Source organism: Genypterus blacodes, unplaced genomic scaffold (genome assembly GCF_046128005.1).
Source record: "Genypterus blacodes isolate CSIRO-AG114 ecotype Tasmania unplaced genomic scaffold, CSIRO-AGI_Gbla_v1 ptg000111l_1, whole genome shotgun sequence".
NCBI lineage: Eukaryota > Metazoa > Chordata > Actinopteri > Ophidiiformes > Ophidiidae > Genypterus > Genypterus blacodes.
The window spans coordinates 2460308-2472593 of NW_027466915.1; the positions used below are offsets into that span (position 1 = coordinate 2460308).

The following is a 12286-nucleotide window of genomic DNA, read 5'->3' on the forward strand; positions in this document are numbered from 1 at the left end:
AAGTAAGTAAGCATGTATGAACTCCCCCCCCCCTAACTTATTTATGACCCATAAATGAGACAAACTCCATGAACTAAGCAAACACCCTTTGTCACTGAAGTGAGTTGAGAGTTCTCATTCTAAAATTAAAATCAGGGTTGTACTTCTGGTAAGCGATGAAAGCCACCAATGTAACGCAGAACGCTCCGACGATACCTGCAATGATCCCGACACCCAACAAGGTGCCGCTCTGACTCTCAGAGGAACCTGGAGAGAAAAGAGAAACCAAGTCCATGGTGAAGGCAACGTGGCTCATACTGAATGTGGATCCAACCATCTTGTCTGTCCATTCATATGTCGCTCCACCCATGAATCCATCCTCAACTGACTTACAAACACTTACAAGCTGCTGCTGCTGATATCTGAGCTCTTCAGTCGTTCAGCCTGAGACCCAGATCTGCTGAGATGGAAACCTTCTGGAGGAACTTGTAATAGTGATCTCCTTCTTTAGGTTGACGGAGAGATTGACTGAGAGCTTTGCCCTTAGGCCTGTTCTGCCTCTTATACCTTGACAATCCTATACAATGCCTTCAACTGCTTGAGCCTCTATAACAATCAGGCCACTCGTCTTATGTTCCATTGTACCCTCACTTGTGACCTCATTACAACCAAGTGAGTAGCAATGAGGCACCATTTTACCTCTTTACCTGTAACCAGGAGGCCTCTGTTCACAATCAAACCATGGACCTTGCACTTGAAGATGTGTACTCCATCTTAGATCCTTAACACTGCAGTTGCTGCCTGTGCTAACCACTCTGCATGTTTATAAGCACTCACATTCTACTGCAATTAAGTATTAACATGAGACATTGTGTTGGTTGTCGATGGTTACCTTCAGATTCCATCAGGTCCCCTGTGAGAAAGCAAGAGATCACGTCATTTTCAGCAGACATCTTCCTCTGCCGTCATTATTTATCCTTTCATTTATGCCGACATATGAACGGGTCTCACTGTCGTTTGCGTGGATGATGATGGGGCCTGAGGTGATGGTGGCCGCCTCGCTCACCGTGGTCTCGTCGCTGTTCCTCACACCACGCCGCCTCCTCAGATTGTTGCTGGTAGTGCAGTTCTGTAGTTGTAAGATCAGGGAGTTTGTTATTTAGGTTAAGATAAGATGAGATAAGATAAGATAGAAGTTTTTTATCCCGAGGGAAATTATGGTTAGGGACATGTTTCCTAAAACTTTCCAGTTGTCATGACAACACTATATGAAAAACCATTATTCTTATACCGAAAATATTTATTTCCATGCAGATCTTGAACCAGATGCAGATTCCAAATGCATTATTATTGATCATGTACCAAACTCAGAGGACAGTGTGGCCTTTGTGAGCTGACCTGACCTGAACAACTGAGCAGAAGGCGGGCGCACACAGCCTGGTGGCGCAGTGAATATAGAAGGTGGCCACAGTGTCATTTTGCTGAATGAAGCGGAAAGCCTCAAAGGAGAAACGAGCTTCCTGCTTCTCGCCGTTGGACACCATCATCGTTTGGCTGTCACGGTTACACCTTATGGAAGAACGACACAGTCACTTCTCCTTTTCTACGGACCTTCTCTGAGTGCTTGAGTGCTTATTGACAGGTGGATGTCTGATAACTCACCCGACAAAGAGATCATGAAACGTACTGCTGATGGGATAAGGGCTCAACGTGGCAAAGCATCTGTCCAGGAGAACGTTGAAACTGTGACGAAGATTTGTTTGTATTAATGTCAGCGAGAAGGAGACAGCCTTAAATGTGTGCAGCCTGATATGACCGAGCTCCAACGTGACCGCATTCTGACAAAATGGACATCGAGTTAATAGACAATTCAATTATTTGTTAAGATTTTCACTTAGGTCAAAATGTGATGAGTGAATTTGTACCGACATCTCACTGCCCTAAATGTGATCTGAAACACGAGAGTTGAGTAGAATCTAGACGTACTTGCTTGTAAGGTTGGACGCCTTCACTTGCACATAGATCTTGGTCTTTAGCTCCAGGCCTCGTGGAGGGATCCGCAGTGAGGCGGTGTACATTGGGTCCTGCGAGCCAAAGAAAAAGGGCAGAGGGTGGGATGTTATTCAGGTCATTCAGTTTAACTGGGTGATAATGGATAACAGAGGGTGAGGCCTTTGTTGGAGCAATTCTACGAGTTTGACCTATGACCTTGATGGATGATTCGGACCTGCAGCTCTCAGTATTGGTGTGTATGAGAGAGTTGGGGGAGTGTATGGTACAGGTGAGATCGTATGGTATAGGTGAGATCATTCACCTGACCTTTTGTCTAGTTAATGCTTTCAAAATAACCACCACTTGACATCAAATAAAGGAAACCCCATTTGCTCAGTTTGACCCCTGACCCTCCTTACCGAGTACAGCTGCATGCTCAGGGTACTGATAAAACTGCCGTTCCCGTCTTTGATGTTCAAGCTCGTCCCGGTCCTGTTGGCCAAAACAAATCCTGTCAGCATCCGTCACCATGGGAAACACCCTGACTTTTACAACCAGGTCATCATTCATTTGATACACGAGGAAAACAACACAGTCGAGTACATAAAAGTGATTTCAGCCCCGAAGTCGCTAAGAAAAGCGTAACACACACCTCTGAAGGCAGCGTGTGTGTCATGTCACAGAAGCAAGTATGGTAACTCGATGCTTCATGTTAACATCCAGCTGTAATCTAACATGCATTGTTTTGTTTCCTGTTATTCCTGTCATGTTTGAAACATTTGTGCAGAAAATGTATATAAATCTGCAGAGGTGATATCTTAGAACAAAATGTATGAGTCTAATGTAGCTTTGTGTCAATATTGGAAAGTCTGGGAGAGAGAAATGAATTAGGAGAGTGAATTTCTGAATTGGTAATCATCTGATCTCTAATCTCTGCTGGTTTCAAACTGTAAACGCGGGGGAACACACCACTTCCTCTGCCACTGAGGTTTGTTTTGGTTGTATTTTTATTGAAGAAAGCATTTGACATGACAATGAGCGTACAGTTTTATACAGAGTGAAGGGAAGAAACGAGAAAGAAAGAGAAAAAGGAAAGAAATACTGATGGGGACCGAGGAAACTGTGACCCGAGCTGATGATTTGTTGTATCGGTAGTGGAAAATAATGTTGTTGGTGATGAATGATTGTGTTGTGTACCAGAGTGATAGCAACAAATGAACTGAACAGCTGGAATTCTGCATTTCTAACTTGTGTGTCTTTTGAAAGCAGCACTTACACAGACAGGGAGGTGTTCTGGATCAGGTACTGGAGTGGATATTTGCAGGAGAACTGGTACATAGACTCCTGGTTGTAGGTGATGAGTCCCGGTGTGGGGTCATGACTGCACACCATGCCTGAGATGTTGACGTACTGGACGTAGGAGAACTCTGAAAACACTCCGGTGCCTGACTCCTGAGTCACCTGTTGGTTTAGTGAAGATCAACACAAAACAGGTTCCAGATCGTATCAATTGACAGGTGCCGTACGTGATGAAGCAGATGATGAAGCCGCCAGTGTTGTAATACTGCTAATACACTAGCTCACCCTCATGGTGTTGGAGCAAGCAGCGATGCCTTCCTCTTTCATGGAGAAGTTGAATATGACCACAGGTGGATCCACCGTCCAGTCAGCGACCCCTCCACACTCCTTTTTGTCGTGCAACGAGTTGAGCGCCACCAGGGATTCGTTGTATCCGCTGAAGTAGATGGGACACAGGAGGATGTGGAGCTCGACGGTTTGAGTGCCACACAGGACGGTAATGTCTGTGCTGGCTGAGACAGAATTCAGGCGGTGCGTTTAAGATAAGTTAAGATAAGATTTTGCTCACTTTACACTTATTTTGGCTGCATTTACACCAAGAACAACATGAAGACGCTTAGCAGGATTTGGTTCTTAGTCATATACGCATGGCTTGAGAATAATTTGATCTTTATAAATATTCTGAACACCTTAGATCTTTACACATTAATGTTGTATAGCCTTTATTGTCCAAACCCTCTATAGTTTCACCTCTACCAAAGATCACAAAGTGTCCAAGTATATTATCTCAATATTTTCGGAGTAACCATCACATGGCTTATATTAAATGTGGAAACAAGTACTGTACATACAAAGTGTCTAAAAGATTTTATCTCACAGTTTGACATTTCTCTATGAAAGTTCATTCATAGATTGTGCGTCCACACTACTGTGCAATGTTCTCACAACCGCGGCTTCTGACTGTGTCAATTTCAATCAACTTGTTCCTCAGATTGCCAATTTAACCTCAGGGTCTACGAAAAAAGTTAAACAACAAGAATAATAATAATAATGCAACCTTCTTTCTTTCTCTCTTTTTTTCTCTCTTTTTTCTCTCTGTCTCTCTCTCCTTTTCCCCCTCTTCCTGTATAAAAAAAGATCTCCAAAATGTCCTATAACTCTATGCTCACTGTCATGTCAAATGTTTGCTTCAATATAAACAAATACCAAAAACTTGATTCATAGATTAGTTAATTAATCTGTTCATTTGTTCTTCGTGTATTTAAATTATACAATATATATTTATTTATTTTTATGAGTGAGTAATAAATGATTCCATTCATCTGAGCTCATTTTTAGTTGTAGTAAATGTGCTCACATAAAGGATCTAAACCATCTCTGATTTGTTGTGAAGTCTCATACTGCTGACAAAGTTGCCTTAAACCCTTCATTGAAACAACAACATCCAAATGTATCAGCATATAGTTGAAAACAATCTTTACTTTCTTTACACTACACATCTGCAGAAAGCTAATACCTCCATTTATCTTCCTTTACCTGCCACTGACAAGACAGATGTATGTAACTCCAATTGTCAACAAAAAGCTCGGTTTTCAAACTGTACCAAACCCAGAGCTGTAACACACCTTAGTGACACATAAAGAGACGCTTCTACTGTTCTGATACTTATTAGGTTGCAAGAGAATGAGAGGTGTGAAAGCAGGGCGTGGGGTGTGTGTGTGTGTGTGTGTGTGTGTGTGTGTGAGGGAGGGGGGTGTCAGACATGCAGGTGGATGTATAGGAGAATGTTTTTTTTTCCCGACCTGGGTGTCTGAATGTCGGGTGTCCAATGCAGTTATTCTGAGCTTGGGTGAGAGCGAGAGTAGCAAGTTGATAGACAAGAAGTGCCAGCCATGTTGTTCCACTACCTGCAGGAGGAAACAGAGAGGAGACAAACAAACGGCTCAGAAATGTAAAGATCTGAGTTTCAAATCAATGCACAGTATGTTTATGAGCCCAGTTGCATGATTGAAGACAACTTGTGATGTTGCGGCGATAGTTTTAAGTGAACATGTCGTCGTGATTGAAAAATTCTGAGCCCAGCGTACAAGAATCTTTGTCCAACTTGACACACTTCTGCCTAGGAATGCCGGTGGGATTTTATTACGGTTTGCTTTTTTCTTTCTGTCCAAACGATCCTCCGCAGCTGATGAGGTCATCGTTTCAGACAAGAATACAGATAAAAAGACACAAAAGAGAAAGTCTGAAGGGTCAAATCGGGTGAACTATAGTTAAACCAAGAATAATACGAATTTTTAAGAAATGTTGGCCGTCCGTCTCGCATATCTTGCATATCATCTTGCAAATATCAGAGCTTTGGAAGTTGCGTGGTAATATTAATGAAGCTCCAATGAATGAAGCTGATGTGCAAAACATTGATTTATTGATTTATTCCAAATCAATGAACCAACATCCTTATGTATCAGGCTGACAACAAATCAATCAACTCATATACAGAATCAGGATGTTACATAGACACTGTTGCCCATAAAGTTGGAATAAAAAAATAATTCCAACTTTATGGACAACAGTGGATGTGTAATGCCAAGCTGAAACAAATGATTGGAAATAGCTCAGAGCTCTTATGAATCAAACTGTGATAATAGCATTTCAAACATAAAATCAATCCAAATTCCCAGAAAACAAAATGCGGGGTAAAAAGGAACAAACCATGTTTAAAACAGAATACAAAATTTGTTAATATGCAATGTTCTCTAATGGTGTGAGAGGAGATATGAAGCTGAATTGTACAAACCTTGGTCAAATAGAGTTTGGTCTATTATGTAAAGCTTTGAGTCTCAATTTGCAATTTAGAAGAAGGAATAATTGTAATTAATTATGTTTGTATCTTCTGTGATTCTGTGATTCAATAAATAAATACAAATTCTCCTTCCAAAACAAAGTAGTTCTTGGCAAACACAACATTCATATCAAATGTCTCTTATACTCAAAAGTGATAGGCACAAATCCCTAATTCCAAGTTGTTGTCTACCTTGCGTGGTTGCCACAGCGTCGCGTCTTCCTCTTTCCCTCATGATGGCTTGCCTGTCTCTGCTGCTGTCTTCATCACTGTCACACATTTATACCGGCCTCATTTCCAGCTCCTGTTTGTAAATGCAGAGAAACACAAGCAGGTTTGCCAGACGTGGATCCCCACAACCAGATCATGTGACAGACGTGGAACAATAGCTGCACATATGATGTGTCTTTACCCTGGTCCAACATTATGTCAGGTAGCTATAAATCTGCCAGTGACTTCAGGTTGGATCATTTTTTGAGCCCTTTATTTAAAGCTCTAATGCTGGATTCTTTTTTTTGAAAGTGTGGATTTGACAGGACTCTCGTAATAACATTAAAGGTATTATATCTTTTGTTGAAAATTTGAAAAGCCCAACTTCTCCTCAGTATTTCTATTCTGCATTGGTGTCTAAAACGTAACTCAATGGACACCAAGTGCTCAGATACGCTTGCTGAGATTGAATAGGATGTGTATACAAGTTAAAAGGGACCCCAGACCAGATCCAGACCAGATCCCATGATAATTGGGCCAGATCTGACATTGCATGCATCACAACAGACCCTGAAAAAGAGAGAAAACCCCAATGTGGCCCAATTTAATCCATAATCAGCGTCCATCAAAAAGAGTAACAATCTAAGGAAAGCAAATCTCATCCGAAAGGCTTCTTCAGTTCACTCAAGTTGCCTAGAATGTACTTTCCTTAAATATCATGGCGTGGATGACTGAGAACCTTCACAAACAAAGAGTAACAATAGATGTCCTTATAAGAAAACAAATTCCAAAGAGCGCCTCTATTTGTTCCCTGCAGTTGGGTTCACATTCTTTGTGTGTGTGTCTGCTTGGGTCCATTCTGGTCTACCTGTGTATGAGTCATATTAACACACTGAACCGAGATCCAAGGCAACAGTGCTGGAACCAAACTGATAAGATGAGATCATTTGAGAAACTGTTGATTTGTTGTTTGGGTGATCAGTTATGCTCTGATGTGTTTAAGTGTCTTAAAGTGTAAGATCCAGGAAAGGATGTTACATCATCATTGTTTTGATGCCTGTGTATGTTTCAATGTAATGTTGTAATGTTTCAGCCCATCTTCAATAGGCGATGTTCTGCCTTCAGCTCCACTATATGCAGTTTGTCACATCCCCCTTGCGTTGCCGGGGGCTACAACTCTTTGTTCAGAAATGAGGTCTGGGGCAGAGCTTGTCACACTCTTAAAGGAAAGGCACACCCTGTCACAACAAAACGCCTGCCACCGACAGAGTCACCTGAACCTCAAGACCCCCCCCCCCCCCCCCCCCAAGATCCCCTCCGGTGATCCACGGACCAGATCCAAACAAAGAGCGAGCTTCCTGAGAGCATCAGTCGGAGCTCTGCCACTTGAGTCTGGCTTTATCTGCTGCAGAGAGGATTTCAGAATTCAGATTTGCATGAAAACACGTATCTGTCTCATCTAAAACTCCTGTTTCACTCACACAGATCTGGCAGCGGCTGGTGCACAGGTGGAAAGCAACTAAGTTAATGTACTAATGATACTAATAATACTCATAATTGATTTAGTTCATTTGAATAGAATATGTACTTTTCCTCCACTGTACTCATTCTAATGGCAGGTTGCACTTACTTTGCAAATTTTGATTTCACATTCAAGATTTAACATTGAACTTTGGGACTTTCTTTCTCTTTCTTTCTTCTTTTCTTCCTGTCCTTTGTACTTTCATCGCTTCCTTCCTTCATTCTGCCGCTGTTATTTCTTTCTTGCTTTTACTTCTATCTTTTTATTCCTCTCCTTTCTTTTAACCCAAATGTTTTTTAACTTCCAAAACATGTTATTCCCATTAGTACATATGCATTTACAGTATGTGTGTATGGTGCTCATTAGGTTTTGTTGCCATGCTCATATTTCATAACTGAGCCCAAGACCCCCCCACACACACAAGTAAGAACAGTGATACATTGCTGCTGATCATTCAATCCATTTTGGATGTTACATCACTTGGCAACTAGACAACTAGAACCTGCTCAAGACAAATTCCGTGATCGGGGATGAAGAACATTCCGTGTTATAGTACATGTTATTGACTGGAACCCACAGGCAGAACAACCTAAAGAATGAGTGAATTCCTGATACTTAAGTTTAAGTTACTGCAACTTACAATAAGGAAGCAGGTTCTTTTCAATGACCCAGATTTAATGTATTCTTAAATGACAATACTTGAAATCTATCCCATCATATTGTTCCTTTACTGCTCGAGTGAGGACGTTATGGAAACACGTGTTCATTATCAAGTGGAATCATGCCAAGTACTGAAGAAATTAGAATTAAGAAATTAGTACATTTTGTTAATAGTGTCATCAAGCCTGTGACTGGAAAACACTTTACACTTTATCAAATACAGCACACCTACACACACTCCTTAACAACTCAAGATTTGGGCAGCAGTTGTTTAATCAACTCCACACAGAATCATTGGAACAATGTTTCTGTTAATTGTCCATTAGCTGCACCCAAACAAGAACTTCAACATACAGTATGGGCCATATAGATTGAAGTGCAAGCAACTCAATTTAAGACTAATTTGACACAGCTTTTGAAGAAACTGACTATAAATAGGTAAAGAAATCTTAAGAGAATTACCAGAGCATGTTAGTCACCTCACCACTCTCAAGATTTTCCATAAGATAATGGAAAACAAAGCTAATTACAGCCTAATGAGTCAACACCTGATCCTTCTTCCCTGCTGATTTAGCCGATGGCCGCTTGGTGTCGCTGTTTCTCCATACATTCCAGGGTTGAAATCACATTACCAATTGGTGGTTTGTGTTACTAGCTGATTAAATCTTTCCCCACCTGAGCTCGGGTGCAATTGAAACCAAGACTCAGTGCCATCAAGGTATGTGATCTTAAACGCATCACGCCGTAACGTACATCTAAACACATTTCAGTCGATATTTCAGCCTTAATGAAGCAGACCAGACTGAGCAATTTTACACTTCAAAATGCGTTAACTAATGAATTTATTCACATTTGTTAAAAACGATATACACAGCTCTGAAACATTAAGTTAAAAACAAGATGGCAGGCTACAACTAAACGATCATCAGTAAGGCCCGTGGAAATGGCATCAGTCTCTTGGAAAGGAAAAACTCCCCGGCAGTGGTGCGAAGCAAAAACAAGTTTTGGCGAAATCGGCACCCGACACAATGAAAAGGGCTTTTTTTTTTTTTAAACGTCTTGGGTGATGTGATGGTGTTTGTAAGCGAGCACCGTCCGCCTTCACTTGGAGCTGGTGTATTTGGTCACGGCCTTGGTGCCCTCGGATACGGCGTGCTTGGCCAGTTCCCCCGGCAGCAGCAGGCGCACAGCGGTCTGGATCTCTCTGGAGGTGATGGTGGATCTCTTGTTATAGTGCGCCAGGCGGGACGCTTCTCCAGCGATTCGCTCGAAGATGTCGTTGACAAACGAGTTCATAATACCCATCGCCTTGGAGGAGATCCCCGTGTCTGGGTGCACCTGCTTCAGCACCTTGTACACATAGATGGCGTAGCTCTCTTTCCTCGTCTTCCTGCGCTTTTTGTCTCCTTTCTTCTGGGTTTTGGTCACGGCTTTTTTCGAACCCTTCTTGGGCGCAGGAGCTGATTTTGCAGGATCAGGCATTTCTATTTTTCAACTTGTCACCGTCAATGCAACACGACTCTCTACTGCCTCTACTGTGCTAAATCGGTATTTATAACAGGGCTATGCAAAGCAGACTGTGTTGTTCCGTTTATACGATTGGACTGTACGTTTCCAGAGGACAGTCGTTACCGGGAGGACTCATCGTCTCATTGGTTTGTCCATTCGTGCTTCAAGCCAGCCAATCAGACGAGCCTTCGCGCTTTAAATCCCTTTCCTCCTTCTTTACATTACGTAAAGATCCCAAACCCGATCATACATCAACACAGCTGTGGTTAATTATTATTTTTTACGTCATTTAGAACCATATTTTAACCGTAATGTCTGGCAGAGGGAAAACCGGAGGTAAAGCCAGAGCAAAGGCCAAGTCCCGTTCCTCCCGGGCCGGTCTCCAGTTCCCAGTCGGACGAGTCCACAGGCTATTGCGCAAGGGGAACTATGCGGAGCGCGTCGGCGCCGGAGCTCCGGTCTACCTGGCGGCAGTGCTGGAGTATCTGACCGCTGAGATCCTGGAGTTGGCCGGTAACGCAGCTAGGGACAACAAGAAGACCAGAATCATCCCGCGACATCTCCAACTGGCGGTGCGCAACGACGAGGAGCTGAACAAGCTGCTGGGCGGCGTGACCATCGCTCAGGGAGGAGTGCTGCCCAACATCCAGGCCGTCCTCCTGCCCAAGAAGACGGAAAAACCAGCCAAGAAGTAGTTGAAGAGAACTCTCGAGCCGGAGCCAGCCACCTTTTGACATCAGTACTGTTCGTTTTTGGATTGAACAACCTTTAAAGATTAAGGGACTGAGTTTAGTGTCGCTATTTCTACAATGAAAAAACAAGGACTTATTCATTGACAGCTCATTCGCCTGTTGTGTTTTGGCTCTGGACGAAAATGGAGGCGCGCCGCTGAAAGGCTGCGGGGAATTCACTACTTAACATGGACCAATTCTTCAGGAGGGAGGGGGTTGTTTTTTGTTTTTATTCCTTTTCTCGCATTGCTGCTACCAAACGTGCAAAATTGGTGTAATGTTTGTTTTATGTTGTCTCAAATAAATGTTCTGTAGCCTGTTGGTACATGGCAAACACATCCGGTCTGAGCTCCAGTCTATTTTTATTAGTGTCATCCGGGCTCTTTGCTATTTGTCAGCATAAAAGGCGCATGAATAGCATGTTGCGTTTATGGACCACAATGTCACACATGGATGCTACATTCAAGGGTCGTGCTACGTCCAATATGAGGAGCATGTTAGTCAAAACATTCATAGCACGTTCGAGAGAAATATTGCGGTCATAATTTGGTAACACCCTTCTCTTCCTGGGTCTCAATTTCTATTCGGTCATTACTCTCAAATGTCGCCATTATGAATGACCATTTCAATATTCATATTCATATTCGGGGTGATACCGTTGATACGTGTTGATAAATGATGAACCTGTCTGGTAAGCCACCAGAGGTCACAGTTTGTCTGGCCTGTAGATAAGGGTCCACTGGAAACATGGGAGGCCTATACTATCAGTTTGACACTTGAATATATTTCACCTGTAACCCACAGGTTCTAGGGAGAGCACCTGTGTACGTTTTCCATTCTTGTGTGATCAGATTTAGCACATGAGCAGGTGTTCTGCTGCATGTTGCTGTGCAAGCTGAAGTCACATGGAATGGGTGTGGTGAAGGTGAACACTTACCTACAATATAATTATCATAATTTGATGTGTTGACTTGACTGTACCTGACTGACCTGCTGTCCCACATTACAGAGGTGAAAGTGAAAGGACAGCTGCAGGCTAGATGTCCCTTCTGAGGGTTTAATACAGACATCTCCTAAGCCGTTAAAACATTAATATCACCAATGTCTTGGTTGCAAGGATTTTTACATAATATAGCAAATAATGCCAATATCTTCCTACTATAATTGAAGTGTGTGTGTGCATGCTTGTGCTCCCAACGAGCATCTTTCCTTCTATTGCCTCCAAACTCGGCAGAAACATTGCACAGGGGTCTGGCCTGTAATGGAGTGCTTTAACATTTACATTTTTTATTTACATTTCATGTAAATTCATTTTATTTACATTTTTATCTTGTCTTATTTGCAAGAAACAAATGTGCAAATGATAGTCGTAGATGGGCGCATGAATGGATGGATGACATCATGATGTCAGTTAAGGACATAAGCACATTGTGAATGATGCCACAGTTGTGATGACATCATCGCCACAAATGCCAGTTGTCGATGACATCATCGCCGCAAATGCCACAGTTGTTGACATCATCACCGCAAATGCCACAGTTTCAG

The 12286-nt window shown here is 42.4% G+C and overlaps 3 protein-coding genes across 3 annotated transcripts; 1 reads left to right on the forward strand and 2 right to left on the reverse strand.

The window, feature by feature from the left end:
* Positions 1-91: 91 nt before the first annotated feature.
* LOC143009183 (zona pellucida-like domain-containing protein 1) lies at positions 92-6389 on the reverse strand. Its single transcript, XM_076161195.1, has 11 exons — positions 6302-6389; positions 5073-5177; positions 3556-3809; positions 3248-3432; positions 2391-2463; positions 1966-2063; positions 1642-1722; positions 1383-1548; positions 915-1108; positions 687-703; positions 92-246 (listed from the first exon to the last, which is right to left on the reverse strand). Exons 1-11 carry the CDS (start codon positions 6387-6389, stop codon positions 92-94), a joined length of 1416 nt encoding a protein of 471 aa, XP_076017310.1.
* Positions 6390-9328: 2939 nt separating this feature from the next.
* Positions 9329-10127, reverse strand: hist2h2l (histone 2, H2, like). Its single transcript, XM_076161398.1, has one exon. It carries the CDS (start codon positions 9981-9983, stop codon positions 9603-9605), a length of 381 nt encoding a protein of 126 aa, XP_076017513.1. The 5' UTR covers positions 9984-10127; the 3' UTR covers positions 9329-9602.
* A 94-nt stretch (positions 10128-10221) lies between these two features.
* h2ax1 (H2A.X variant histone family member 1) lies at positions 10222-11079 on the forward strand. The gene has a single exon (XM_076161397.1). It carries the CDS (start codon positions 10322-10324, stop codon positions 10703-10705), a length of 384 nt encoding a protein of 127 aa, XP_076017512.1. The 5' UTR covers positions 10222-10321; the 3' UTR covers positions 10706-11079.
* The last annotated feature ends 1207 nt before the right edge of the window (positions 11080-12286 follow it).